The following is a 27,347-nucleotide window of genomic DNA, read 5'->3' as shown; positions in this document are numbered from 1 at the left end:
TTTTTTTTTACAGAAAGGGTTATGCTGTTAAGTAGAAGAATGTATAGACTCCTATTCTTATAGTAGAGATTTAATAGAGGATTTCAACAGGTTTATACATCATCAAATCCCTCTAATAATAGTATGATCCCCCCCCCCCCTCCAAATTTGGTCTTCTCAGACAAAATGGATTTAAAATGCAGCAATTTTAAATAACAGTAAAAAAAAAAAAAAAAAAAATGGTAAAAATGACAATGTGAAATTCACTTGAAAAATTCCCTTTTCACACTTCACGCTTTATTTTCCAGCTACATTTACAACGGATTCTCTCTACTATGCTGCCATTGTTTGTAGAACCAATTTTCGTCATGAGGATTTATATTGCCTGTAATTTTTTTGAAGAGAATAAAAATTCTTGTGTAATTTCAAGGACATGGAAGAAAAAAAGAGAAACACACGAGGCGTGCAGCATACAAAAGGTGAGCTCAAACATTTCCTGACATTTTATTAAAGGCATCTTAAAAGCGAGGTGAAAAAAAAAAAAAATTGGTCTCAACAAAATCTATTTATTTCTCCGCCTTCTATTCTGAGCACACATTCACCATATTGCCAAGTGCTTCCAAAAAGCCTTAAATACAAAAAAAGAAAAAAAAAAAAATCCCGTCATAAAGGAAATACTTCACGACCCTGACACCGTGCAGCCGAAGCGAGCTGCTTCTTCCATTCAGTGTCCTGTTTGAACGGCACGGGTTGCTGCGTTTCAGCCCTCCTAGAGCATTCTCGTTTACAGTCTCCGAGCTTTCCGCGGACGGCAGCCATTGTGTGGGATGGGTGTATTATCGGTAAGGGATACCACTTCCAGTCCTCCCATTGTTAACCCTTTGATGGCATGCTGCATTAAAAGGAAAAAATATTAATTTTATAAGATGCAATTTTGGAAACATTTAATAAAAATAGGTTATCACTCTAGTCAGTTATCCTTTCGCATTCTACTTAGTAAAGACACGGTCATGGGTCTGGAGGATATTTCTGCACTGAACATGGTAAAATAAATTAGAATTTTTACAATTTTTTTTTTTTTTCATGGTCAAACACTTAAATATTCAGTATCATTTACATCCTGCAGATTATATTAAACCATGTACACATTAGATTTTAGAATTCAATGACGTGGAGGGCAATAGACACATTTATCTCCAGTCAGTCTATACTGACTCCAACATTTTAATGGCAGGTGTAAGAGATCCCAGCTTAAGACATTATGGATCTTTATGGGGCTTCTAGAGGACATACAACCAATGGAGGGCCTAGACTTGGTCAACCTTTAACTGCATTTCATTTGTAGTAAAACAACGATTAACACGATCATTCTTTTAGCTGTAGCATATTCTATAAAGCAGTGTTTTTTCAGTAAAGCCACTCTTTAAAATTCAACACAATCTTGAGGTACACCATTCTAAAATAAAAAAAAAAACTAAACTAATAGTTTTGCATAATGTAGCAACATCCACATGATATCTAGACATATTTTAGGTTTTGTTTTGTATGTATTGTGTGTTTAGGAATACTAAGGGCCCACTTTCAGTCTCCTCCTTGTGCTTGTTATAGTGACGCTGATCGCGCGTGTGCGGTTACATCACCCCCGCGCTTGCGCGGTCAGGTGATAATGGCGCAAGCGCAGGCCGCTTGACAGCCTGGTGATGTGGGGGAGATGGACGCTCGTTGGTGAGCGGTCTTGCTGGTGAGCGATGACACAGGGGGGAGGGAGATGTACATTCTTCCACCTGTCTGGCTGGGCTGATGAGACATAACGGGACAAGGGATACACACAGGTGATGTTTAGATAATTTGCATTAGGACACAGGATAATGACATTTTTGCGCCAACACAGGCTTTAAAGGGAAATGGCTTGTGATGACAGGGATAGATGGTGATACACTGTTGCTGTAGATCCGCAGGTGAGTGACATGTTGTTGTCTTAAGGGGGAAAGGTGGATGCTGTTTTTGCAGTTACTGTTCCCTATTGATAAACTGACACTGTGTCTCTATTGACAATCCTAAATGGCCTTCTATTGCTGGAGGGTGTGTTTTATGGATGGGTCTTGTTATGACATATAGCTGTATAGTATTGTGGGTAAGTGTCCTTTATTTGTTGAACCATTTCAAATGACTTGTCCTAATGTGTACTCTATTGATTTGCCTACTATTCAGTATAATATGCTATTATACTGAATAGTTTTTTTAGCTTGTTATACACCGCTATATTATATATATATATATATATATATATATATTTTAGATCATATTGCAGTTGGTCATACACAGAGGACATTTCTATCCTAAAACAGATTGTCCCCTTCCTTTCTTCTTTCCCCCACTTTTTTGATGTCTTATTGGGGAGACAACAAGTAAGCATTGTATATTTGTGAGTGTCACTTGTACTGGCTATATAATATTGATTATGATGATTTTTTCTTCTCTATAGATAGGCCACTGCTTTCTGCTGCCAAGATTAAGACGTCCTGAGGAAGCAATGTCTGTGAAATGCGTTGACCTCTGGCAAAATATTGTTATACAAGCAGCTTTAGCACTTAAACTTATATTGGCCAAACTGTGCTATTGTTTCATATTCTTTTAAAAAATGTTTTTTTTACATATTTTTAATAAAATTTATTTTTTATCCACATTGTTGTCACCGTCCTTCTCTGGTACCAGTAATGTCCACTAGGTTCTTATTCGTTTTTTGGCTGGCAACATCCACATGCTTAGGACACCCAACATTATTATTTATTCTTCCAAAGCAAATACACCTTTGAACACTGGTACTGATTAGTATTCCAGTGTTTCTCTTCTCCCTCACTCAGCTAATGTGACCCTGTTGCTAAAGGAGAGGGGCGGGTGCCTGACATCCTCCTTATTAACTGATGACATCATTGTTTGTTAGGACATTGGTGGCTAGGTGGCTGTAACGGTGCACAATGAAAACCTGTGGCTTTGTGTAACTAATAAGCAGGCTTGATCCACTCGCTGGCTTGAATACAATTTTTGGGCAATTTCTAGGTATTTTGCCAAGGCACCCCTGAAGACACCCTGGTTGAAAAAGGCTGCTATATAGATATCAGTAAGCCCATTTTCATGCTTATTTAAAATACATCTCTAACCAGACTTTTATTTGGCATCTGTGTCCTGTTGGGGAGATTTTTCTTTCACTTCTCTGGTCAAAGAAAGAACAGGAAGAGAGAAAAACCACCTTAAAGACCAGACGAAGGCTGCAGCTCTGCAGAGAAACCAATCAGCTTCCATGTTTTAATGCCAAATTAAACAAGCTGAAGTTAGAAGCTGGTTGGCAACCATGCACAGCTGCACCAGATTCCAAGTTCTCCAGTTTTAATAAATCTCCCCCTGTTACTAGAACAGGTATCTCCACTGGAAAATGTCCCCTCTAATCCTATTTTGCTGACAACTAAAGGGCTAATGATATACTTCAAATCTAGTATGCTTACAACACAAAAAGTAAATCTATCCAAGTTACACTTGTTATGGGAAACATACTGGGGTTGATTTACTAAAACTGGAGCATGCAAATGTTCTGGTGACCACCAGGAATTCCCTCACTTCTGAGGGATTTTCTCTAACTTCCCGTTTTGGTTATACATAGTTACATAGTTAGTGAGGCTGAAAAAGACATCAGTCCATCCAGTTAAACCTATGACATGCGTGCGTGTTTGCTTTTAACCGTACATTGTATACCCCTGTATGTTGTGGTCTCTAAGGTGCCCATCTAATAGTTTTTTGAAACTATCGATGCTCCCTGCTGATACCACTGTTTGCGGAAGAGAATTCCACATCCTTACCGCTCTTACAGTGAAGAACCCCCTACGCATTTTAAGGTTAAACCGCCTTTCCTCTAGTTTTAGTGAGTGGGCATGTGTCTTATTGTATTCCCTTACTCTGAATAGTTTGTTCCTTATGCTAGGGTCGCCAGTACAGTATTTGTACATTGATATCATATCCCCCCTCAATCGTCTCTTCTCCAGAGAGAATAGGTTCAGTGATTGTAGTCTTTCCTCATAACTGATGTCCTCCATTCCCCTAATTATTTTTGTTGCCCTTCTCTGGACTCTTTCCAATTCCAGCACATCCTTCCTGAGGACCGGTGCCCAGAACTGGACAGCATACTCCAGATGTGGCCGGACCAGAGTCTTGTAGAGCGGAAGAATAACCTCTATTTCTGGAGTGAATCCCCTTTTTTATACATCCCAGTATTCGGTTGGCTTTGCTTGCAGCGGCTTGGCATTGCATGCCACTGCCAAGCCTGTTGTCTACCAGTACCCCCAAGTCTTTTTCCATCCTAGACTCACCCAGAGGTTCCCCCCCCCCTAGTGAGTAGCTTGCTTTCTGGTTTCTGGCCCCCAAATGCATTACTTTACATTTTTCAACATTAAACAGTTATGGGACAGGAAGTGAAGTGAAATCTCCCCAATGGGACACAGATGGCAATAACAAATCTTACAGGGGTATAACCCTCCCTTACTCTCTCCCCTCCCCCCCGGAACAATTTTGCCATAAAAAAGTTTCACCTTTAGTTCTACTTTAAATGCAGAGCATGCATTAAAGTATAAAATGTTTAGATTTTACTATCATCATGCACATAACATGTTAAACCAAGGACCTAATGAGTATGAAGATGTCTGAAGGAAGAACAGTACTTATTGCCTATAACAAGTAAAGGCTTATTTTTCCTTCGCTGCAATGAAAACCACAAAGCGAGCACTTGCCGCTATGGGCAATAAACGATTCTTCCTGCAGATATATCTGATATACGAGGTCCAGAGTGTACAAACGCTGGGGTCAATTTTTAAAAGTCTGAACTTACTGCTCTTCCAGGTCCCATGCCTTTCACTACAACTCTCACAAAGGAAACACCTTTATCCACGGCTTTCTGCAGGGAAAAAAAAAAAAAGAGAGAAATAAAGCAGGGTCATAAGAATGTAATGGAAAGATCAACAATCAAATGAGACACAGGTGCCTGAACTAAATTAACGAGTGCAGAATCTCAGCACGTGCGCTTTCACAATGTCACAACTTGCCGGGCATTCCATCTACAGGAATATACAACACGCCGTACACAAAACGGTAATAAGGCAGAACATGGCCGAGCCTTGCGAGGAAACATCCATACCGTTCTAAGCGGCAATAAACAATTATACAACAAATGCTGTGTGGCAAGCGGGGAGAAAATTGGGAAAGGAAAATCATGGCTTACGAATTAAACCGCAGGGGTAGCAGCTTGAATAAATGGAACAGCCAGCTACTAATCTATAAGCTTAAAATGCCTTTTAACAGAACACCTACTGACCATCAAGTAGAAGGATGCATTGTTTTTAAATGGCTTAGAAGGTCCTCGAAGAAGGCCTTATGCTATAAATAGGAGATGCACTTTTTTTTTTTGTGTCTGTATGCTTTGTATTCTTCGCAGGTTATAAACCACATCACGTGTGGCCTCTCCATTAGAACGAGCCATCGGGGGTTTTCCTGTAATGCTATGCAGATTTCTCAGAGGAAGTGAATGGCGGTCAGACTTGGACGGCGTGTAGAAACATGAACACCTGCTGTAGCCCATACAACTTAGTAGACAGACTAGATGTCAGCTCCCGTGGAGATAAAAGACTACAGGAGGTACTATAAAGCAGAACTGTCAGCCGGTTCAAATTTCAACACTTTCTAAAAGCAGAAACATTGTGGAAATGGACAAGCCATTTCAAGAGTGAGCAGGAGCTCTGAAATAGCCCAGTCATTTCCATTGTGACAAGGTATCAAACAGCTTTCTTCAGCACAGCCCTACGTCTCATCAGGACTTCAGTGCTGGATTCATAGGAATGTCAGGCAACAATATAGAGCAGTGCGTTTTCCGGTCAACAGTAATAACCACCCAATCCCAATGCACATTTCCATTGTTACTGTAATCTTGTCCTTGAAAGTATTACATTCTGGGGGGGGGGGGGGGGGGGGACACATTTGCTAAAACTGGTGCAGCTGTGCTTAGAAACCAATCAGGTTCCAGGTTTTGGTAAAGCAAAGTTAGAAGCTGATTGGTTATCATGCACAGCTGCCCCAGATTCTAAGTGCTCCAGTTTTAGTAACTCTCCTCCATTATGAAGGCATGATCCATTATTGACACGAGCCGTAAAAATGCCATGCAGGTATCACAAGAGTCAATTCATGTAGACCACGAATGGTTGTAAAGAGGCTGCAGGGGATCAACAGCACTGGGGGATGTAATAAAGCCCTGCATCCCGGTTTTAAGGGTATTCACGCTTTTGTAGCCAAATATTTTAAAACCCATCTGTAAGTTTGTTATATGTTCCTATTCATACAGCATAACACTTCTCAGATAGTCTGATAGATGGCGCTAGAGATAACAGATTAAAAAGAGTTTTTTTTTTAGCGCATGCGTGAACGCCAATGCACGATTGCGTGATGATGCTATTGCGCAACGACATCACTGCCGTCATGATGTCACTGCATGTGGACGCATAGCGGCAATTTTGCCAATATGGTCATTAATACAGGGTGAACAAGTAATCGCCATTTCTCTTTCACCACTATAGACCTTATATGTTTGTTTGTCTCATTATTTTGATTTTTTGCATTATTTGGAATTTGATTTGGTGCATTATTTGGAACTCCTGACAAAGTTCACTTAGCAAGCAAAACATATAGATTTAAGTTATTTTTTGCACCTATTTTTTCCACTATACTTTGGGGTGTCGCATGGATCACATGTTTTATTAGGATGGTGAAGAAGCGGTTTTCTATGTAGTTATGAGAGCTCTTTTTGACTGAGACCAACAAGTGGTTTGGATGCAAGACCTCATCCCATGGTAATTGGCCAGTCAAATTTCCTAGTAGGTAACAATGGCGATATGAGATTTACACTTTGACGGAGACCAACAAACGGCTTGGATGCATGACACCATACCAGGATTATTGGCAGGTCAAATTGTTTAAGGAGGCCTGCTTGTAGATAGTGACCATCTGATACTCTTATATCATAAAGGACAGGCTAAAAAAACATTAGCAGATTAGCATTACTGGGTTTTTTTATCTTCTGCTCTCCTACAGAATCAATATGCTTTCCATCCAATAAGTATACACATAAGTTAATTTGCTTCTTCCTTTTCATGATATACTTTAGAATCAACAAAGGTTTATTCGCTCTTATTGGCCATTGGTTCGTGGGTATGCGCACACCCGTTTCTTGTTTTTTTATTTTTATTCATAAAGCATGCCTGAAAATAATTTAAAAAAACATTTCTCACCTTTTAGATGTTTTTCAGGAGGTGTCATAGCTGACTGAAAGCTTTTTTTCTAAACTATGGTAGAGCGAGTCTCTCCTCAGTAACATACAATGCTAGAAGACTAGCCTCTATAATGTTTGTATGATTACGGTATCTTTTTTTTTTTTTTTTATTTATAACATTGTATAACTATATTTATAATGTTTGTATGATTTATGATTATCGTTAAAAACAGAGAATAATGAAAAGGAAAAAATAAGAACCCCGGCCTACAAACCTTTAACCCTTTTTAGGAAAGAGTGTTTAAATTTAGTTACAAGTGGCAATGAAGATCTGCCTGCACAGTACAGACAGGGTTAATTATGGCAAATACAACTGCCCAGTCCCCTTAAACAAAAAGAGAGCCAACTAGCATTTTTCCTTGCTGCAGGTTTCAGAATAAAGCATTTAAAAAAGGTAAGCTGCAATTTTTAATCATTATTTTAGAATTATGCTATGAGGATGGAGACACGTGACAAATATAAAGAAGGTTTTACCCCAATATGACTGCAAAAGTGGAAATAAAACTTTTAAATAAGCCCACTTAAAAACAAAGAGAACTAATTCTATCAGAGGAGTGGGTGTGGCACTGCTTATAGTGTATATCCCTTTAAGTGTGCCTATAATTGGTGTGTTAGGTGAAGCGATCCACTGTGCAAACTAGTAATCAAATTTATCAAAAATGTTTTAACCAATTGCAGGACCTTATTAGTGAACAAATTAATAAAAACACTAACCTAACCACTTAGGGGCCGGGCCTATTTCTGACATTTGTTGTTTAGAAGTTAAAATCAGTATTTTTGCTAGAAAATTACTTCAAACCCCCAAAACATTATATGTTTTTCCTTAGCAGGGACCTTAGAGAATAAAATGGAGATTATTGCAATACTTTATATCACACCGTATTTGCACAGCGGTCATACAAACGCAATTTGTTTGGAAAAAATACACGTTTTCGAATAAAAAAAATAAGAAAACAGCAAAGTTAGCCCAATTTTTTTGTATAATTTGAAAGATGATGTAACACCGAGTAAATAGATACCAAACATGTCAGGCTTCAAAATTGTGCACCCTCATTAAATGGCGACTAACTACGCTACATAAAAATCTCCATAGGCGACGCTCTAAAAATGTTTACAGGTTACGGTTTAGTGTTACAGAGGTGGTCTTGGGCTAGGATTATTGCTCTTGCTCTAACAATCGTGGCAATACCTCACATGTGTGGTTTGAACACTGTTTACATATGCAGGTGCGACTTGTGTGAGCGTTGGCTTCTGCCCAAGCTTGGAGGGACTTTTTTTCTTATTTATTTTACTTTTATTTATTATTTTTTTATTATTATTATTTTTTATGTTTACACTGTCCCTTTAAAAATGTTTTTTTTAATCACTTTTATTCCTATTACAAGAAATGTAAACATCCCTTATAATAGAAAGAAGCATGACAGGTTCTCTTTAATGAGAGATCTGGGGTCAGAAAGACCTCAGATCTCACATTTACACTTAAACCCCCCCCTCCAAAAAAAAAAAAAAAAAAGTTTTTTTTTTGCCATTAACCACTTGTTGCCCGCCCACCGCGAAATGACAGCGGAGCGGATGCAGCTCTTGTTCTGGGACGACATCATACGACGGCCCCCCAAGAATGGCCACTCGGGGGTGCACAATGCGGCGATCGCACAGCATTTCTAGGACATGGCACGACCCTGATTCTGGTAAAGAGCCAATGACGTGGCTCTTTATCCATGTGATCGGCTGTGTCCAATCACAGCCGGTTACATGTAAATGAGGAAGTGCCATTATTCAGGCTCTCCTTGCCTCACACTGTCAGAGTATGTGGCAAGGAGAGCCCATCAGTGGCTCCTCCTCGAAGGGGAGTACAAGACAAGTAATCCGGGCACTAATGATCCATGCCCTGATTACAACAAAGTAAAACAAATGCACAAGAATCACATAAAAACATGGCAAATCAGTTAACCCAATCAATGCCTATTCGTGATGCCAGTCAGTGCCTGCTCATCTGTGCTGCCCATCAGTGCCCACCAGTGCTGCCCATCTGTGCCCACCAGTGGGTAAATTAGTGCCACCTCATCAGTGCACATCAGTAAAGGAGAAAAATTACTTATTTACAAAGTTTACTGACAGAAACTAAGAAAAAAAACTTTATTTTTTTCAAAATTTTGTCTATTTTTTTTTCCCCTAAAAAATAAAAAACCCACCAAAAGAAAGCTCTATTTATGTGGAAAAAATGATATAATTTTCACTTGGGTACAGCACTGCATGACCACGCATTCAAAAAAGAGTGACAGTGCTGAAAATTGGCCTGGGCAGGAAGAGGGTGAAAGAACCCTGAATTGAAGTGGTAAAGAAAAAAAAAAAAAAAAAAAAAAATTTGGCTCTTTAAGGCATATTGGGCGGACGTTGCTCTGGTCCTCCAGGGGCAAAGAGTAGAGTGGGGCCATCTTGCCCTCACTCGACTTCCTGCCCATCCGTCTATCCCAATTGGATAGTTTTTTGCTGCTACGAACCCAGGGAAAATGGCGGGAGGGGTGGGGCGGGTGCACCTCTTCTGCTGTCCATTAAAGTGATCCCGTGGCGAATTCACCACCGGGACTGCTTTTATTAGATTCCAAAGTGCCTGCTGTGTAAAAAAATACCGGGGTTATGGCAGCTATCTGCTGCCATAACCGCGTTATTTAACGTCAAAGTACCAATGTAAATACACGGTGGGCGGTCTGGATACACAGTGGGCGGTCCGGTAGTGGTTAATGAAACTATGCATGAAACAGAATATACAATAAAGTGACTGTGTTGTGCTTTATATTCAGGGTTCATACACATTTTTACCAATAAAATTCCATGACTTTTCCATGACTTCACGTAAATATTAATGACCTAAAGTTTCATGAAATGTCTATGTATACACGTTAAATAAGAAGAAAATCCATGTCACACCCAGCATATTTTTACTAAAATAAATGACAATCTTTGTAGTGTACAGTACCTCTGCAGTTAGGGTTTCGTTTCTGGATACAGCGCGACTCAAAATGGTCCCTTGTTTTACAGTGGATGAGATGGAAGCACCACCGCAGCAGCTCGGAGCGGGTGTCACTTCAGGCGCACGGGTGAAAAAGCTGAGAACTCTGATGTAGGGGGGACTCTGGTGACCAGAGACCACTTTCCACAGAGTGAATGCACTAAGGAAGGGAGGGGGGGGGGGTCCTGATATAAGGAGGAACCTTTATAACAGTGCCCCCTTACATCAGTGACCCCCCCCCCCCCAGACTGGCTGGGCAGCACTGTCACTGACCTCCTCTTAGGTGCACAATGCTCTGGTTTTATCCTGTAGTCTCCTCTCCCCAGTCCACACATGTCTGACTTCTCCTGTGATCCCTATCCCGACCGCACTCCCACTTTTGACTCTTTTCAGACCCCCTCAGAGACTGCAGACATGATAAAAGACAAGAGATGGTCACAGATTACGGACATGATAGAAGAGATGGTTAGAGGCTGTGGACATGGTACAGGAGATTTTCAAAGGCTGCGGACATGGTACAGGAGGTGGTCAGAGGCGGCGGACATGATACAGGAGGTGGTCAGAGGCTGTGGACATGGTACAGGAGGTGGTCAGAGGCTGTGGACATGGTACAGGAGGTGGTCAGAAGCTGTGGACATGGTACAGGAGGTGGTCAGAAGCTGTGGACATGGTACAGGAGGTGGTCAGAAGCTGTGGACATGGTACAGGAGGTGGTCAGAAGCTGTGGACATGGTACAGGAGGTGGTCAGAAGCTGTGGACATGGTACAGGAGGTGGTCAGAAGCTGTGGACATGGTACAGAAGGTGGTCAGAAGCTGTGGACATGGTACAGAAGGTGGTCAGAAGCTGTGGACATGGTACAGGAGGTGGTCAAAGGCTGTGGACATGGTACAGAAGATTTTCAAAGGCTGTGGACATGGTACAGAAGATGGTCAGAGACTGCGGACATGGTAGAAGAGATGGTCAGAGACTGCGGACATGGTAGAAGAGATGGTCAGAGACTGCGGACATGGTAGAAGAGATGGTCAGAGACTGCGGACATGATACAGGGGATGGTCAGAGACTGTGGAAATGGTAGAAGAGATGGTCAGAGACTGTGGACATGGTAGAAGAGATGGTCAGAGACTGCGGACATGGTAGAAGAGATGGTCAGAGACTGCGGACATGGTAGAAGAGATGGTCAGAGACTGCGGACATGGTAGAAGAGATGGTCAGAGACTGCGGACATGGTAGAAGAAATGGTCAGAGACTGCGGACATGGTACAGGAGGTGGTCAGAAGCTGTGGACATGGTACAGGAGGTGGTCAGAAGCTGTGGACATGGTACAGGAGGTGGTCAGAAGCTGTGGACATGGTACAGGAGGTGGTCAGAAGCTGTGGACATGGTACAGAAGGTGGTCAGAAGCTGTGGACATGGTACAGAAGGTGGTCAGAAGCTGTGGACATGGTACAGGAGGTGGTCAAAGGCTGTGGACATGGTACAGAAGATTTTCAAAGACTGCGGACATGGTAGAAGAGATGGTCAGAGACTGCGGACATGGTAGAAGAGATGGTCAGAGACTGCGGACATGGTAGAAGAGATGGTCAGAGACTGCGGACATGGTAGAAGAGATGGTCAGAGACTGCGGACATGGTAGAAGAAATGGTCAGAGACTGCGGACATGGTACAGGGGATGGTCAGAGACTGCGGACATGGTACAGGGGATGGTCAGAGACTGCGGACATGGTACAGGGGATGGTCAGAGACTGCGGACATGGTACAGGGGATGGTCAGAGACTGCGGACATGGTAGAAGAGATGGTCAGAGACTGCGAACATGGTACAGGGGATGGTCAGAGACTGCGGACTTGGTACAGGGGATAGTCAGAGACTGCGGACATGGTACAGGGGATAGTCAGAGACTGCGGACATGATAGAAGATAGAAGAGCACGAGGGGGGGCCGGAGAGCACAGGGGAAGCAGAGAGCACTGGAGGAGCTGAAGGGCATGGTGGGGGGGGAAATAGACAGAATTAAGGGGGGGTTTGGAAAGCATTGCAGGGGGGTTGGAAGGCGCAGGGGAGTGGAGAGCACGGGGGGGGGGGGCAGGCAGGGAAAACGGGGATCATTGAGAGCACAGGGGGAGGGAGGAACTGGAGAGCACTGTCTGGGGGGGGGGGGACAGAAAATCACTGACGGGGAGCCAGACTAAGAGCACGGAGGGGGCTAAGAGCAGGGGGGAGGTAAAGAGCACGGGGGGGGCTAAAAAAAGCACTGGGGGGGGGCAGCAAAGGAAGTTGTATAGGAAGGGGATGGGGCAGCTGCATATAGATGGATTGAACTTTCCATATTCCTAGTGCAGCTTCTGAGAGGAGGAGTAACAACATTCAGCGACATGAGGAATATGAAAGTTCAATTCCTCTCTATGCAGCTGTACCATCCCATCCCCCTCCTATCCAGCACAGGAGACTCCTCACTGACCTTCCTTCTGCCGCTGCCTTCTTCACACAGAGATGTGGGCGGCCCGACGGACACCGGCCTGACAACCCCCCCCCATAGTGCAGAGATGCGGGCGGCCCGATGGACACCGGCCTGACACCCCGCAGTGATCGCGGCCCCCCCGCCCTGCCAGATGGACACCGGCCTGACACCCCGCAGTGATCGCGGCCCCCCCCCCGCCCTGCCCGATGGACACCGGCCTGACACCCCGCAGTGATCGCGGCCCCCCCCGCCCTACCCGATGGACACAGGCCTGACACCCTGCAGTGCACGCGCCCCCCCCGCCCTGCCCGATGGACACCGGCCTGACACCCCGCAGTGATTGCGGCCCCCCCGCCCCTGCCCGATGGACACCGGCCTGACACCCCGCAGTGCATGCGCCCCCCCCCCCCGCCCCGCTGGTACGTCCCTGAGAGCGGGACAGTAAATGCACAATTTCTCTGTTTCAGTTTCAGCAGATCAATCCGCCGCAGAGTTCCTAGCCTGTCACGGTCTATTCATATTGAAGAGACCAGTGATCAGGCTTCAGCTGTGCAGTGCACTGCGGCTGATTAATCCGCCTAAACGCGAAACACAGAAAATAGTCCACTTACTGTCCCCCGCTCCCACAGAATACAGGGGGCCCAGAGACAAAAATAAATAAATAGTGTCACAACACTTTTCCATGACTTTTCCAAAACTTAGTAATTTTGCCCATTTTCCAGGACTTTTCCAGGCCTGGAAAGTGTCATGTCAAAATCCCATGACTTTTCCAGGATTTTCATGACCGTACGAACCCTGTATATTCCTTGACATCTGTGAAAAGTGACCCGTGCTATGTTACAATGTAAAGAAAGTCCATAAAAGGGACGTAAAAAAAAAAAAAATAAATAAATAAATTACTGAAAATATTATTTTTTATTATACAGGATTTATATAGCGCCGACAGTTTGCGCAGCGCATTACAATATGAGGGAAGACAATACAGCTACAATACAATATTGGTTAAAGCGGTTGTAAACCCAAAAAAGTAAAAAAAAAAAAAAAAAAAAAAAAAAAAACCTGCAAGACAAAGGCATAATGAGCTAGTATGCATCGCATACTAGCTCATTATGTATTACTTACCTTAGAACGAAGCCCCGACACGGACCCCCGGACGTCGCTGCGGGCACCGACATTATCCCTCGCCGTCTCTTCCGGGTTCGGCGGCTCCGGCGCTGTGATTGTCCGGAGCCGCGATGACGTCACTCCCGCGCATGCGAGTGACTTTCCGGCAAGCAAAACTGAAGGTCCCCCCGGACCTTCAGAGCGCATGTGCCGCTCGCGTGAGCGGCTGCATGCACTGCAAATATCTCCTAAACCGTGCCGGTTTAGGAGATATCAATTATACCTACAGGTAAGCCTTATTATAGGCTTACCTGTAGGTAAAAGTGTAAAAAAACATGATACTACCGCTTTAAAATTCCAAATATATCTTGTGATACCTTGGCTTGGATGAACCAAACCTTTAATCCCCTTTTTCTCTTCAGTTCTGTTATATACAAGGATGGAGACGCTGTGCAGTGCTCGCCGGTGTCTCATGTAAAGTCCCAAAACTGCCCGAAATTTTCCACAATGTAAAGAAAGTCCATAAAGTGACGTAAAAAAATAAATAAATAAATAAATAGACTAAAAATATTATTATTATTATACAGGATTTATATAGCGCCGACAGTTTGCGCAGCGCTTTACAATATGAGGGAAGACAGTACAGCTACAATACAATATTGGTTAAATTCCAAATATATCTTGTGGTGCCTTGGCTGGGATGAACCAAACCCAGCCCTGCCAGGAATCGGGACATAATGACAAAGTTTTGTTCAGAACAGCAATAAAAAGGAATCTGGAGGGACAGGAGATCGTATTATGCATAGTTTGATTAAAGCGGAGTTCCATCCAAAAGTGGAACTTCCGCTCATTTGCTTCCTCCCCTCTGAAAGGTGCCAAATGTGGCACCTGGAGTACTCGTTCCCCCTCCCCCCCTCCAGGTGCCACATTTGGCACCTTTCAGAGGGGAGGGGGAACGAGTACCCGTTTTTGACAGGTACCCTCCCCCATTTCCGTGAGACAGTGCCGTGGCGCTGTTCCCTTGGACGTTTGGACCCCTCCTCCTTCCCCCGTCGCCAAGCCAATCCGAATTCGGAGCGCACTTCCCACATGCGTAGTAAGGACCCGCCCCGTGAAGCCGCAAGGCTTCACTGCCGGGTTCCCTTACCGGCAATGGCGGCGGCAGCACCCGACAGCCGATGGAAACATCGGCTGCGGTGCCGACATCGCTGGTCTACCGGACAGGTAAGTGTCCTAATATTAAAAGTCAGCAGCTACAGTATGTGTACAGTATGTGTACAGTGTGTGTAGCTGTTGACTTTTAATTTTTGGACAGGGGGGGGGCGGAACACCGCTTTAAGTTGGCATTTTATTAATTTGTTCACCAATAAGGTCCTTCAATTGTTTAGTTTTCGATAATTTTGATTACTAATTTGCACAGTGGATCACTTCACCTAACGCACCAATTACAGGCACACTTAAAGGGATATATATTATAAAGCAGCACCATACCCACTCCTCTGAAATAATTATTTGCTGACTCTACCTTGGTGGTAGTCTCAGTGGGGGCAGCAGCTTAGTAACCATTTTTCACCATTTGTCCATAGCGCGGAACATTTTCTCTTTTGTTTTAAACAAAGAACTACCTAGCATTTTTTCTTGCTGGAAGTTCCAAAATAGAACATCTAAAAAAAAAAAAAAAAACGTAAGCTGCAATTTTTTAATTTATGCTGTGTAAATAGGTAAAAATTAGGTGTTATTCCAATCTTTTAAAGTGGAGTTCCACCCATTTTTGGAACTTTAGATCTATGTAATCCCCTTTAAAATGGCTTTTACCAATGGAAACTTTTTTTTTTTTTTTTTTTGCTAGTTAATACCTTAATTTCGGCTTTATTCCTCCTCTCCTCACTTCCTGGTCCGATCGGCGATGACGTCATTCGGCGATCCGCAGTGTCTGCTGGGATGTATTCTATTCCAGAAATCTCGCAGTAGCTGTATCTGTACTGAGCCGTGCCTGCCCCGCCTCCGCCCCGCCTCCTCTCATTGAGTTGCATTGTATGAATGTATTAAGGCTGTTCTCTGCCCCGCCTCCGCCCCGCCTCCTCTCATTGAGTTGCATTGTATGAATGTATTAAGGCTGTTCTCTGCCCCGCCTCCGCCCCGCCTCCTCTCAATGAGAGGAGGCGGGGCAGAGGCGGGGCAGAGAACGGCCTTAATACATTCATACAATGCAACTCAATGAGAGGAGGCGGGGCGGAGCCGGGGCAGGCACGGCTCAGTACAGATACAGCTACTGCGAGATTTCTGGAATAGAATACATCCCAGCAGACACTGCGGATCGCCGAATGACGTCATCGCCGATCGGACCAGGAAGTGAGGAGAGGAGGAATAAAGCCGAAATTAAGGTATTTACTAGCAAAAAAAAAAAAAGTTTCCATTGGTAAAAGCCGTTTTAAAGGGGATTACATAGATCTATGTATTCCAACCTATTAAAAATGGGTGGAACTCCGCTTTAAGAGAGGAAATACACTCTAAAATATATGTCTGTCCTGGTTTTAAATTTAAAGATGAACCTGTATTGCCCCAATCATCAAGGGGATCTTCATTCACATATAAGGACTTGGCATCATTCAAATTCTCATCACTCCCAGTTACATATTTGCAGTCCCCACTCCACCTTTGCTGTGCTCCGGTTCAATTCCTTATTTCTCGCCTAGGAGAGGATGACACATTTAGCCTGCCCACCACCTCCTGGGATACACCACCTCCCACATCACAAGAGGCTTTAGAACGTTCTCCCCACAGTACGCCGGCCTGCATATGCACAGTGGAGCTTCAGCAGCCATCTTTGATTTGGAAGCTGACTCACTTTCTGATCACTTAGCTGGTTCCCAGATCCAAGATGGCAGTCTGCTGGCCCACATATGTGCAGTGGCGTTTCAACAATATTTGAGAGAAAAAGGCCTTTTGTATACATAGAAAATGTCTTAGATCTTTGAGTTCAGCTCATAAAAAAATGGGGGCAAACACATGAACTTTAATGGCATCCCAGTCTTAGTCTGTAGGGTTCAATATTGAGTTGGCAGACCCTTTGCAGCTATAACAGCTTCAACTATTCTGGGAAGGCTGTCCACAAGGTTTAGGAGTGTGTCTATGGGAAGGTTTGACCATTCTTTCAGAAGCGCTTTTGTGAGGTCAGGCACTGATGTGGACCAGAAGGCCTGGCTCGTAGTCTCCGCCCTAATTCATCCCAAAGGTGTTCTATTGGGTTGAGGTCAGGACTCTGTGCAGGCCAGTCAACTTCCTCCACCCCAAACCCGCTCATTCATGTCTTTATAGACCTTGCTTTGTTCACTGGTCCAAATCATTTGGTGGAGGGGGATTATGGTGTGGGGTTGTTTTTCATGGGTTGGGCTTGGCCCCTTAGTTCCAGCGAAGGGAAATCTTAAGCCATCAGCATACCAAGACATTTTGAACAATTTCATGCTCCCAACTTTGTGGGAACAGTTTGGGGATGGCCCCTTCCTGTTCCAACATGACTGCGCACCAGTGCACAAAGCACACAATTGGGATGAATTAGAGCAGGGACTGCCAGCCAGGCCTTCTGGTCCAACATCATCAATGCGCTTCTGGAAGAATGGTCAAACATTCCCATAGACACACTCCTAAACCTTGTGGACAGCCTTCCCTGAAGAGTTGAAGCTGTTATAGCTGCAAAGGGTGGACCAACCCAATATTGAACCCTACGGACTAAGACTGGGATGCCATTAACCACTTGCCGACTGCCTAACGTCTATCTACGTCAGCAGTCAGCCCCTCACAGGCAAAGCGAAGTAGTGCTACGTCGCTAACCTGTGAGGCTTTAGGGAGCGAGCGAGCGCGCGCTGCTGGAGGCGCGCTCCTGCTCACTCACGGACCCCCCCCCCGCGCGTGTGCCCGATGTCCGCCGGGTACTCGCGATTGTCCGTTACAGCGGGAGAAAGGCAGGCGGCTAATGTAAACACAGCCGTCTGTCTTTCTCCCCTGTGCAAGAATGGAGATCATACGGTTCTGCTATGCAGGAGCCTCACCTCAAGCCACATCCAATCACAGTTAGAAGCACGCCCCTAGGGACACACTTAACCCCTCCTTCTCAAATAAAGTTAACTCCTTCCCTACCAGTGTAATTTTTACAGTAACAGTGCATATGTATAGCACTGATTACTGCAGTAATGTCACTGGTAATCCCAAAAGTGTCAATCAAGGGTCCGATCTGTCCGCCGCAATGTCCCAGTCCCCAAAAAAAAAAAAAAAAATATCACAGATCGCCGCCATTACTCGTTAAATAAAACAACAAAAATGACAAAAATCTTTCCCTTAGTTAGTAAATGCAATAACTTTTGAGCAAACCAATCAAAATACGCTTTTTGCGATTTTTTTTACCAAACGTATGTAGCATAAAACAAATTGGCATAAAATGTTAAAAAATTTTGATTTTTAAATTTTTTTGGGGGAATTTCATATAAAAAAAAAATGTGAAAAATAGTTATTTTTGCAAAATTGACGCTATTTTTTTGTTTATAGCTCATGATCCAAAAAAAAAAAAAAAAAAAAAAAAAAAAAAAAAACGCACAGGTGATCAAGTACCACCAAAAGAAAGCTCAGTTTGTGCCAAAAAAGGACGTCAAATTCGTTTAGGTACAGCGTCGCTCGACCACGCAATTGTCCGTTAAAGTCACGCAGTGCCGAATCGCAAAATAAGCCCTGGTCAGGAAGGGGGTAAAATCTTCCGGGTTTTAAGTGGTTAAAGTTCATGTGTGTGTAAAGGCAGGCATTCCAATAGTTTTGACACTATAGCGTGTGTAATATATATATATATATATATATATATATATATATATATATATATATATATATATATATATATATATATTATTATACAAACACACATTTATATTTATTTATTTTGACCCAGTCATAGTACATCAAGCACCTCTCGCTTCCTCAAGGAACCATTTTCCCCTTTTTGTACCCATTTATCTCATTTTCATGTAGTGCCCACAAATTCAACATCATTTTACAACCAGGTTAGCAGAAAACATGAAGAATATGTTCAGAGCAATACTGAAGAGAATACACAGACAAAAGCAGCTGTCTCCTTATAGCCTACAATCTGTAACAGAATACAGCACGATTCTTATAAGGATGACAGAGAAACAGAAAGGAGACTGTCATGCTGTAAATAATGAAGAATGGACCAGATATAATTCTGAGCTTTATTCTAAAGTGCATATTTTATCTCTAGTGACATTAGCGCCTCCAAATGAAAGTAAATATGTCAAGGGATAAATGGCAATATGCAAGCAATGAGAAGCCGGTAGAGTGAAAAGCAATGTCATGGTTAGGGCTAATATATGCGGAATGCAGAGCTCAAAAGTGAAGTAACTGAGTAGGTTTACACTGACCCTCAACCAGTAAATGGATGTCACCATAGTGAAGGAAATATGTTCAAGAAGCTTGACATGCACTGAATGAGGATATTAATACAGGAATGCCCGAAATCCAATTTCCCAGGATTGGGAATCTGCATACATTTTAAGAACTTCTCTGATAGCAGAAAGCAGTGAGCCATGTAAAGCGTTGTTCACCAATACTAAACAGTTTTATCCATCCCAAGGTCCTGGCCTGCGTGTGTTCCTCAAGAACTCCGATATGGCTTTATCCTGGAGTATGTCAGGATTCCCATAGGAGGTTTGCTTTCATGAATGGAAGAACTCAAGATTAGGGGTTGTCTAATAAAGCAAAAAAAATATTTATTTGATTCCCTGCAGATTGTGTAAGGGTCCTTTCACACGGCCGCTCCGCTGCTTTCCGTGTGTCCGCAAATCATCCTATTTTTTTGCGGATGATTTGCGGACATCAATGTAAGTGAATGGCACTGCGGATGTCAGCGGAATACCATCCACTGACATCCGATTTTCCTCCTTTCAGTTCTGTTCCGTTTTTTGGAACGGAACAGAACCCCATTTTTCCATCCGTGTAAAAAACGGAAAGGAAGGAAAATCGGATGTCAGCGGTGTCATCCGCTGACATCCGCAGTGCCATATACTTACATTATGTCCGCATATCATCCGCAAACGGATGGGATGATATGCGGGCACAGGGAGCGGATGACAGAAATGTCATCCGCTCCGTGGAAAAAAAAAAAAAAAAAAAAGTCCCGCAGCGGACCTTTCACACGGAGCGGCCGTGTAAAAGGAGCCTAAGTTTGCCCACTTGTAACAATTTGCAACATTTGCCCACTCGTAACATTTGTATTGTGTGTTTTTTTCTGGATTTTTGGTTGAAATTCTGTCTCTATCATTAAAAATACACCTATGATAAAAATATAGACCCTTCATTTCTTTCTAAGTGGGCAAACTTAAAAAATCTGCAGGGGTTTAAATAAATATTTTCCCACTGTATATGAAAATTGGTCTCCTTGTAGCTCTCTTCCAGGAATAATCATAAAAGAACAATGCAAAAAGGATAAAATGATTGATACTCTTTATCTTGGTACTCCCCAATTCAGGAAAACCCTGCTTCCCTTGTAACAAATGTCAAGATTTTACATAAAAATTCCCAGGGTTGGGGTGGAGGGGGGAACCTAAATCAACCTTTACAGCTAAACACTGCTGTGTTAGCACTCTTTAAAGCGGAGTTCCGGGCACAGAATCGTGTCTGTAGAATTTACTGCATGTGCTTCCTTATCCTTTGCTGTGCCAGAATTGGATATTCCCTGGCTTTTTTTTTTTCCTTACCTTTTTAGAGAGCATTATATACTCACCTTTCCATCGACTTCCTCCCTCCTGAGCCGCGGCTCGCCCCGGAACTTCCTGTCCCGCAATGCGTCCTGGGAGCTCTTACTCGTCGTTCCCAGGATGCAATGTGCAATGACGTAGGCAGCCGGCCGCTCTTCTCATCGCGTTATTTCCAAACAGGAAATGACTCGATGTTAGGCGGTCTGCTCCTCGCTCTCCTCTCCTCTACGTTTTCTGAGCTTCCGGGAGGCGGAGGATGGCTTTATAGGGGCGGCAACTTCCTCAACATTGCCGTCCCTATGGAAACCAGTACTATGCCGATCGCATAGTACTGGGCATGCGCGAGATTTCGCGCTGGACTCACAGGCCTCCGCCCACTAGAACAAGGAAGAAGGGAAGACATTTCCCCACAACGGACTCTGCGATCCAGAACAAAGATGGCGGCGCTCGTCATACATTTTATACGTGCAAACCGATTATTTCATTGTGAGAAACAGGATTAGCGGATGTATAGAGGTCTAAGGGTCACTGTTTGGGGGACATTAAAAAAAAAAACACGATTCTGTGCCCGGAACTCCGCTTTAAAGAGGAGTTCCAGGCTCCTTCACAAAGAATTAAAAGTCAGCAGCTACAAGTACCAATCTACTCTAATCGAGAACGCCAAAAAAAAAAAAAAAAAAAAGAATAGTTCGTTATAATTTAACCACTTAAGCCCCGGAAGATTTTACCCCTTTCCTGACCAGGGTTTTTTTTGCGATTTTTTACTGCGTGACTTTAACGGACAATTACGCGGTTGTGCGACGCTGTACCTAAACTAATTTCACGTCCTTTTTTTCCCACAAATAGAGCTTTCTTTTAGTGGTATTTGATCACCTGTGCGATTTTTTGATCATGTGCTATAAACAAAAAAAAGAGCGTAATTTTTGCAAAAATAACAATATTTTTCACTTTTTTTTTTATATGAAATTCCCCCCCCCCCCAAAAAAATGTAAAAATCCAAATTTTTAAACATTTTCGGCCAAATTGTTTTATGCTACATATGTTTGGTAAAAAAAAAAAAAAAAAAAAAAAAAAAATCGCAAAAAGCGTATTTTGATTGGTTTGCGCAAAAGTTATCGCGTTTACTAACAAAGGGAAAGATTTTTGTCATTTTTGGTATTTTTTTTTAACGAGTAATGGCGGCGATCTGCGAATTTTTTTGCGGTACTGCGACATTGCGGCGGACAGATCGGACCCTTGACTGACATTTTTGACACTTTTGGGGGTACCAGTGACATTACTGCAGTAATCAGTGCTATATATATATATGCACTGTTACTGCAAAAATGACACTGGCAGGGAAGGGGTTAACTGTATTGGACAGGGAGGGGTTAAGTGTGTCCTAGGGGCGTGATTCTAATTGTATTGGGACATGGCTATTGGTGTAAAAACAAAGATCAACGGTTTTACACAGGGGAGAATGACAGGCGGCTTGTTTACATAAGCCGCTCTGCCTTTCTCCCGCTGTACCGACGATCGGCGAGTGACCGGCGGACATCGGGTCCGCCGGTCACACGCCCGCACTCCTCCCTGAACGAGCCGAGGCTCCAATCCCAGTGACAGGCGAGTGACGTAGATCTACGTCACTCTGCCTGGCCGGGGCTGACTGCCGCAGTAAATATACTGTGCGCAGTCGGGAACCGGGTAAAGCCAAACTTCAGAATATTAGAACCACCCTCTAACTGCTGAATTTGGGGGGGGGGGGGGGGAGGCCTAACAAACAACTATCCAAAATTGCCATTTTGACTTACCCTAAACCAATGCCATGTAGCGATCCATCTCTCTTCTTTGGTTTCTTTTTGGGATCCTACTTCGGGCATCCGCATCACTGCCTGGGTGATTTGGACACAACCCATCGGTGGAGGAGACACTACTAGTTGTCAGGTCCCCTCTCATAGGCTCCAAAGATAACTCAGGAGGGCATTGAGGGGACCACTTGTCAAGAAGAGAACGATGCAGGAAAAAATGTCTGGTCTCCAGGGCAGGAAAGCAGCTTGGTTCATAGAGTAAACGGACTTTAATCCATTACACTACATGGCTTAGGAAGAGCTGTCTGGAATCAAGAATGAGGCGTAAGGTATTTGATAGACAATTCACTATTTAGATTTCATTTTTGCCTTTATTTGGGCTTTAAATATCAGATCGTTTAGTAAAATAATACTTTCCAAGGTCAGGAACTTTTTCTGTTGCTAATTTGAAGTCATGTGCTTGTGTCCTTCATCTTGGCTTCATACCGAATATTATGTTCTTCTGAACCCTTTTCAAATTGCTAATGTACTGAAAGGTTTCAATTGTGTTCCCCCCATCCTTTCTCTTCTTTCCTTTATGCTGTACACATAAGAGGGAATTAAAGAGGAAAGTGTGTGAAAATAACAAATCAGTACCTTCTGAATTCTAAGAAAAATTGCTTGCCAGCCTATGGTGGCCAGCACTGTCTTCCCTGAAGCCAATTCCTCTCAGGTATATAGCTCTCCAGCACCGCCATCTTGGATTAGGGAGCCAGCTGTAACTCTGACGACTTACATCTGGCTCCTTTTTGCACATGTTCAAGATCGAGCGGTCTCGTAGCCTCCTGGTGTGTGAAAAACAACCTCATCCCCGCCTACAAAAACATACCCAAACTCATGGCTCCGCTCCAGACTTGTTCCTTTTAATCCACACAGATGACCCAGGTGTTGGCTAACACGGCAAAAAAAATAAATATCAGCCACACGGCAAAAAAAATAAATATCAGCCACACGGCAAAAAAAATAAATATCAGCCACACGGCAAAAAAAATAAATATCAGCCACACTCCAAAAAAAAATATATCAGCCACACTCCAAAAAAAAATATATCAGCCACACTCCAAAAAAAAATATATCAGCCACACTCCAAAAAAAAATATCAGCCACACTCCAAAAAAAAAAAAAAAAAAAGTACCTCTTTCTATTTAATTTGTCAAAAGATGAAAAATGCATACATTGTCTGAAACCACCTTCCTTGACGTGTTTCACCACTGCTGGCTTGCTCACAAGGATAGTCATATCATTGTGAGCAAGCCAGCAGTGGTGAAATGCGTCAAGGTGGAGACAATGTATGCATTTATCATCTTTTGACAAATTAAATAGAAAGAAGAGCTAAGGTTTGGAGTCCTTGCCTAGGTGAGGACGAAGTGGGAGCGGGCACCAACAAAGAAAGCTTTTTGCTCAGTGGAAAAAAAAAAATAGTAATTTAAATAGAGGATAGGGGGGAGGAAAAGAATCAGAACAGCTTTCATTTCCAAGTGAAGATCCCTCTTAATAAGAAATGTCTAAAGAAAAAAAAAAACTTTGTCACAGCTGGAGCAAACCAATTAGCTTTTAAAATTTAATTTTCTAAGCCATTTGGAAAAAAATTAAAGATAGAAGTTGATTTGCTACTATGGGCACTGGCACCAACTACGATAGAACTTGTCTCAGAAACACTTTAATAATTCTCACCGTTAAATTCCTGCAGTCTTCCTGATAGGTTCTATCTCTCAGAACTTGCACCATTTTTGCCCGTCTCTGGTCTCATTCTATCTTATCAATGTATTTTTTGTGAGGACTACAGGAAGGCACATGGTAATCTAATCAAGGTCCAACTATAGCTCTGCACAGTGGAATCAGGAGATCCTTCCTCCAACTGGTGATCCAGTAAGTAAAATAGTCAGAGTTGTATAGTAACTAAGTAGAACTACTTCACTACTGTACTTAAGTACCGAAAGGCGGTATCTGTACTTTCCTAGAGTAGAATTTGTTTCTCCTACTTCCACTTTTACTTCACTACATTTTTTCAATGATTTCAATACTTCTACTCCGATATTTTTTTTTTGTGCTGCATAGTTACTAGACACAATTATAAAAATTACCACTGCCAGAACAGTAGATGGCAGGTTTCATGAAGCTCAAAACATGTGTATTATCAGCGCATACGAAAATAAATGCTACTGTATGTATAAATAAAAGCTGCATTTGAAATAATAAAAAACAATATGATGTTCAAACTTTTGACTTCTTTCTTGAATAGCTACATAACACAGTACTTGTACTTTTACTTTCAGTACTTGAGTAGCAGTTTTTTTTTTTCAAAACTACTGGTACTTTTACATTCAGTACTTAAGTATTGCAAGTAGTTCTTTTTAAAAATGTTGCTACTCAAGTACAAAAAATGTTGAATACTTTAGTACTTCTACTCAAGTCACTTTTTGATCGAGCACTTCCACTTCTACTCAAGTAAGGGTTTTGAGTACTTTATACAACTCTGAAAATAGTTTAGTGCTATCAAGACTTCTCTTCTAACCCAAGTACACAGAAAACCACACACAGGAGGTGGAAGCAGACAGGTTATCAGCTTTCTTGGATATCAGGTATTGTAACAATTGGGGAACGGTGCCTAAAAACAGCAACCATTTTAGGTAGAGTTCTGCAGTAGACCGAGCTAATGAGGACAATAAGTTACAGAAAACATGTATATATGCATTTATACAAGTACACCAACAGGAACACCAGTCACATAACGATATATTTATTCGGGGCATTTTTGCAGGTTCCCTCTGTTATATCTACTTTCCTCCAACAATGTAAAAACCATACTGGTAGGTTAATTACATCTGACCAAAGCGCTCTGCCTAAGTGTGTAGTAAGAATTATCCTTCAGGGCAAGGACTAATGAGAACGAGAGAATATGTGTTCTGTACCAATGCTCTGCAAAAATAAATAAAATAAAATATTTTATAAATCTATACATGCTAAACCACTATTTAGAACTATGTATCGTTTCACTATTTTTTTTCCTTTGGACTTTCCTAAAAAGCGATTCCATATTCTATTTGTCAGAGGGAGGAATGGGCCTCCCTCCGCTTCATAAATGCACTAAATGATACATATAGTGCAGAGCCATTCTCTGCTCACTCACAGCTGTCAAAAAAGAGCCTCTGGCAAATGTTTATCAACATTGTTTAGGCTGGGAGAGAACTATAAAACATGTTTTATATTGTATCATTTTGTTCTTTTAGATCAAAGGGATGAACTTCCGTCTATAAATGAGAGCAGTTTAACCACCTAAAGACTAAGCCTTTTTCTGACACCTGTTCCTAACAAGGTTAAATCAGTATTTCTTTGCTAGAAAATTACTTAGAACCCCCAAAGATTTTATATATATATATATATATATATATATATATATATATATATATATATATATTAGCAGAGACCCTAGAGAATAAAATGGTGGTCATTGCAATATCTAATGTCACATTGTATTTGCGCAGCGGCCTTTCAAAGGCAGTTTTTTGGGGAAAAAATACACTTTAAATGAGTTTAACCACTCTTGCCCGCCCTATAGGCAAATGACGGCGGTTGCGTTATCCTGACCGGACATCATATGACGGCGGCAGGATAATGCCCCCTGCGCGTCCCCCGGTGATCGGTGATGCGGCGTGTCACTCTGACACACCGAATCTCCGATCTCGATAAAGAGCCTCTTCATCATGTGACCAGCTGTGTCCAATCACAGCTGGTCACATAGTACACAGGAAGAGCCGTTGATCGGCTTTTCTTAGTTTGTGCCTGACAGGCACGAGTAGAGGAGGGCCGATCTGCGGCTCTCCTGATGGGGGGGGGGGGGGGGGTTGTCTGCACTGGTAATCAGAGCATTGATTACCAGTGCAGACCCTTTGGGGGGGGGGGGGTGCCACAAGAACCACCAGGGATGCCCACCCATCACCCCAGGGATGCCCACTATGTCAACCAGGGATGGCAAGCAGAGCCCGCCAGTGCCCCCCACATCAGTGCTGCCCGCCAGTGCCCTTCCCATCAGTGCCATCTATCAGTGCCGCCCACCAGTGCCCATTATTGCCCACCAGTGCCGCCTATCAGTGCCCATCATTGCCCACCAATGCTGCATATCAGTGCTACCTATTAGTGCCACATATCAGTGCCACCCCATCAGTGCAGGAAAAAAACGTAGCCATTTACAAAATTTGTATAACAAACAAAAAAAAAACTTTTTTTTTTTTTTTCAAACTTTTCGGTCTTGTTTTATTTGTTTAGCAAAAAAGAAAAAACCTTGCGGTGATTAAATACCACCAAAAGAAAGCTCTATTTGTGGGAAAAAAATTACATCAATTTGGTTTAGGTACAGTGTTGCATGACCGCGCAATTTTTATTCAAAATGCAACAACGCTAAAAGCTGAAAATTGGCCTGGGCAGGAAGGGGGGTTAAAGTGCCCTGTATTGAAGTGGTTAACCACTTAAGCCCCGGAAGATTTTACCCCCATTCCGACCAGGGGGTATTTTGCGATTCGGCACTGCGTGACTTTAACAGACAATTGCGCGGTCGTGCGACGCTGTACCTAAACGAATTTGGCGTCCTTTTTTTCCCACAAACAGAGCTTTCTTTTGGTGGTATTTGATCACCTGTGCGATTTTTTGATCACGCGCTATAAACAAAAAAAAAAAAAAGAGCGTCAATTTTGCAAAAATAGCAATATTTTTCACATTTTTTTATATGAAATTCCCCCCCAAAAAAAATGTAAAAATCAAAATTTTTTAACATTTTCGGCCAATTTGTTTTATGCTACCTATGTTTGGTAAAAAAAAAAAAAAAAAAAAAAAAAAAAAAAAAAAAAAAAAAA

The 27,347-nt window shown here is 42.7% G+C and overlaps 1 protein-coding gene across 2 annotated transcripts in view; it reads right to left on the bottom strand.

The window, feature by feature from the left end:
- Positions 1-596: 596 nt before the first annotated feature.
- MRPS11 (mitochondrial ribosomal protein S11) overlaps positions 597-27,347 on the bottom strand; it is an 85,430-nt gene continuing 58,679 nt past the window's right edge. The window contains exons 5-6 of one of the 2 annotated variants that reach the window (XM_082256814.1): positions 4,856-4,921; positions 601-871 (exon numbers count right to left, since the gene is read on the bottom strand). In XM_082256814.1, the coding sequence (XP_082112940.1) occupies positions 764-871; positions 4,856-4,921 (174 nt within the window). In that variant the 3' untranslated portion in view covers positions 601-763. Of the gene's footprint in view, positions 872-4,855; positions 4,922-27,347 lie in introns of both variants that reach the window. The other variant, XM_082256815.1, reaches the window with a different exon arrangement.

The sequence above is a fragment of the Pelophylax lessonae genome, assembly GCF_965119305.1.
Source record: "Pelophylax lessonae genome assembly, chromosome: 4".
Taxonomy (NCBI): domain Eukaryota; kingdom Metazoa; phylum Chordata; class Amphibia; order Anura; family Ranidae; genus Pelophylax; species Pelophylax lessonae.
Note: the sequence above shows the minus strand (reverse complement) of the source record. Positions and strands in the feature narration are given on the sequence as shown.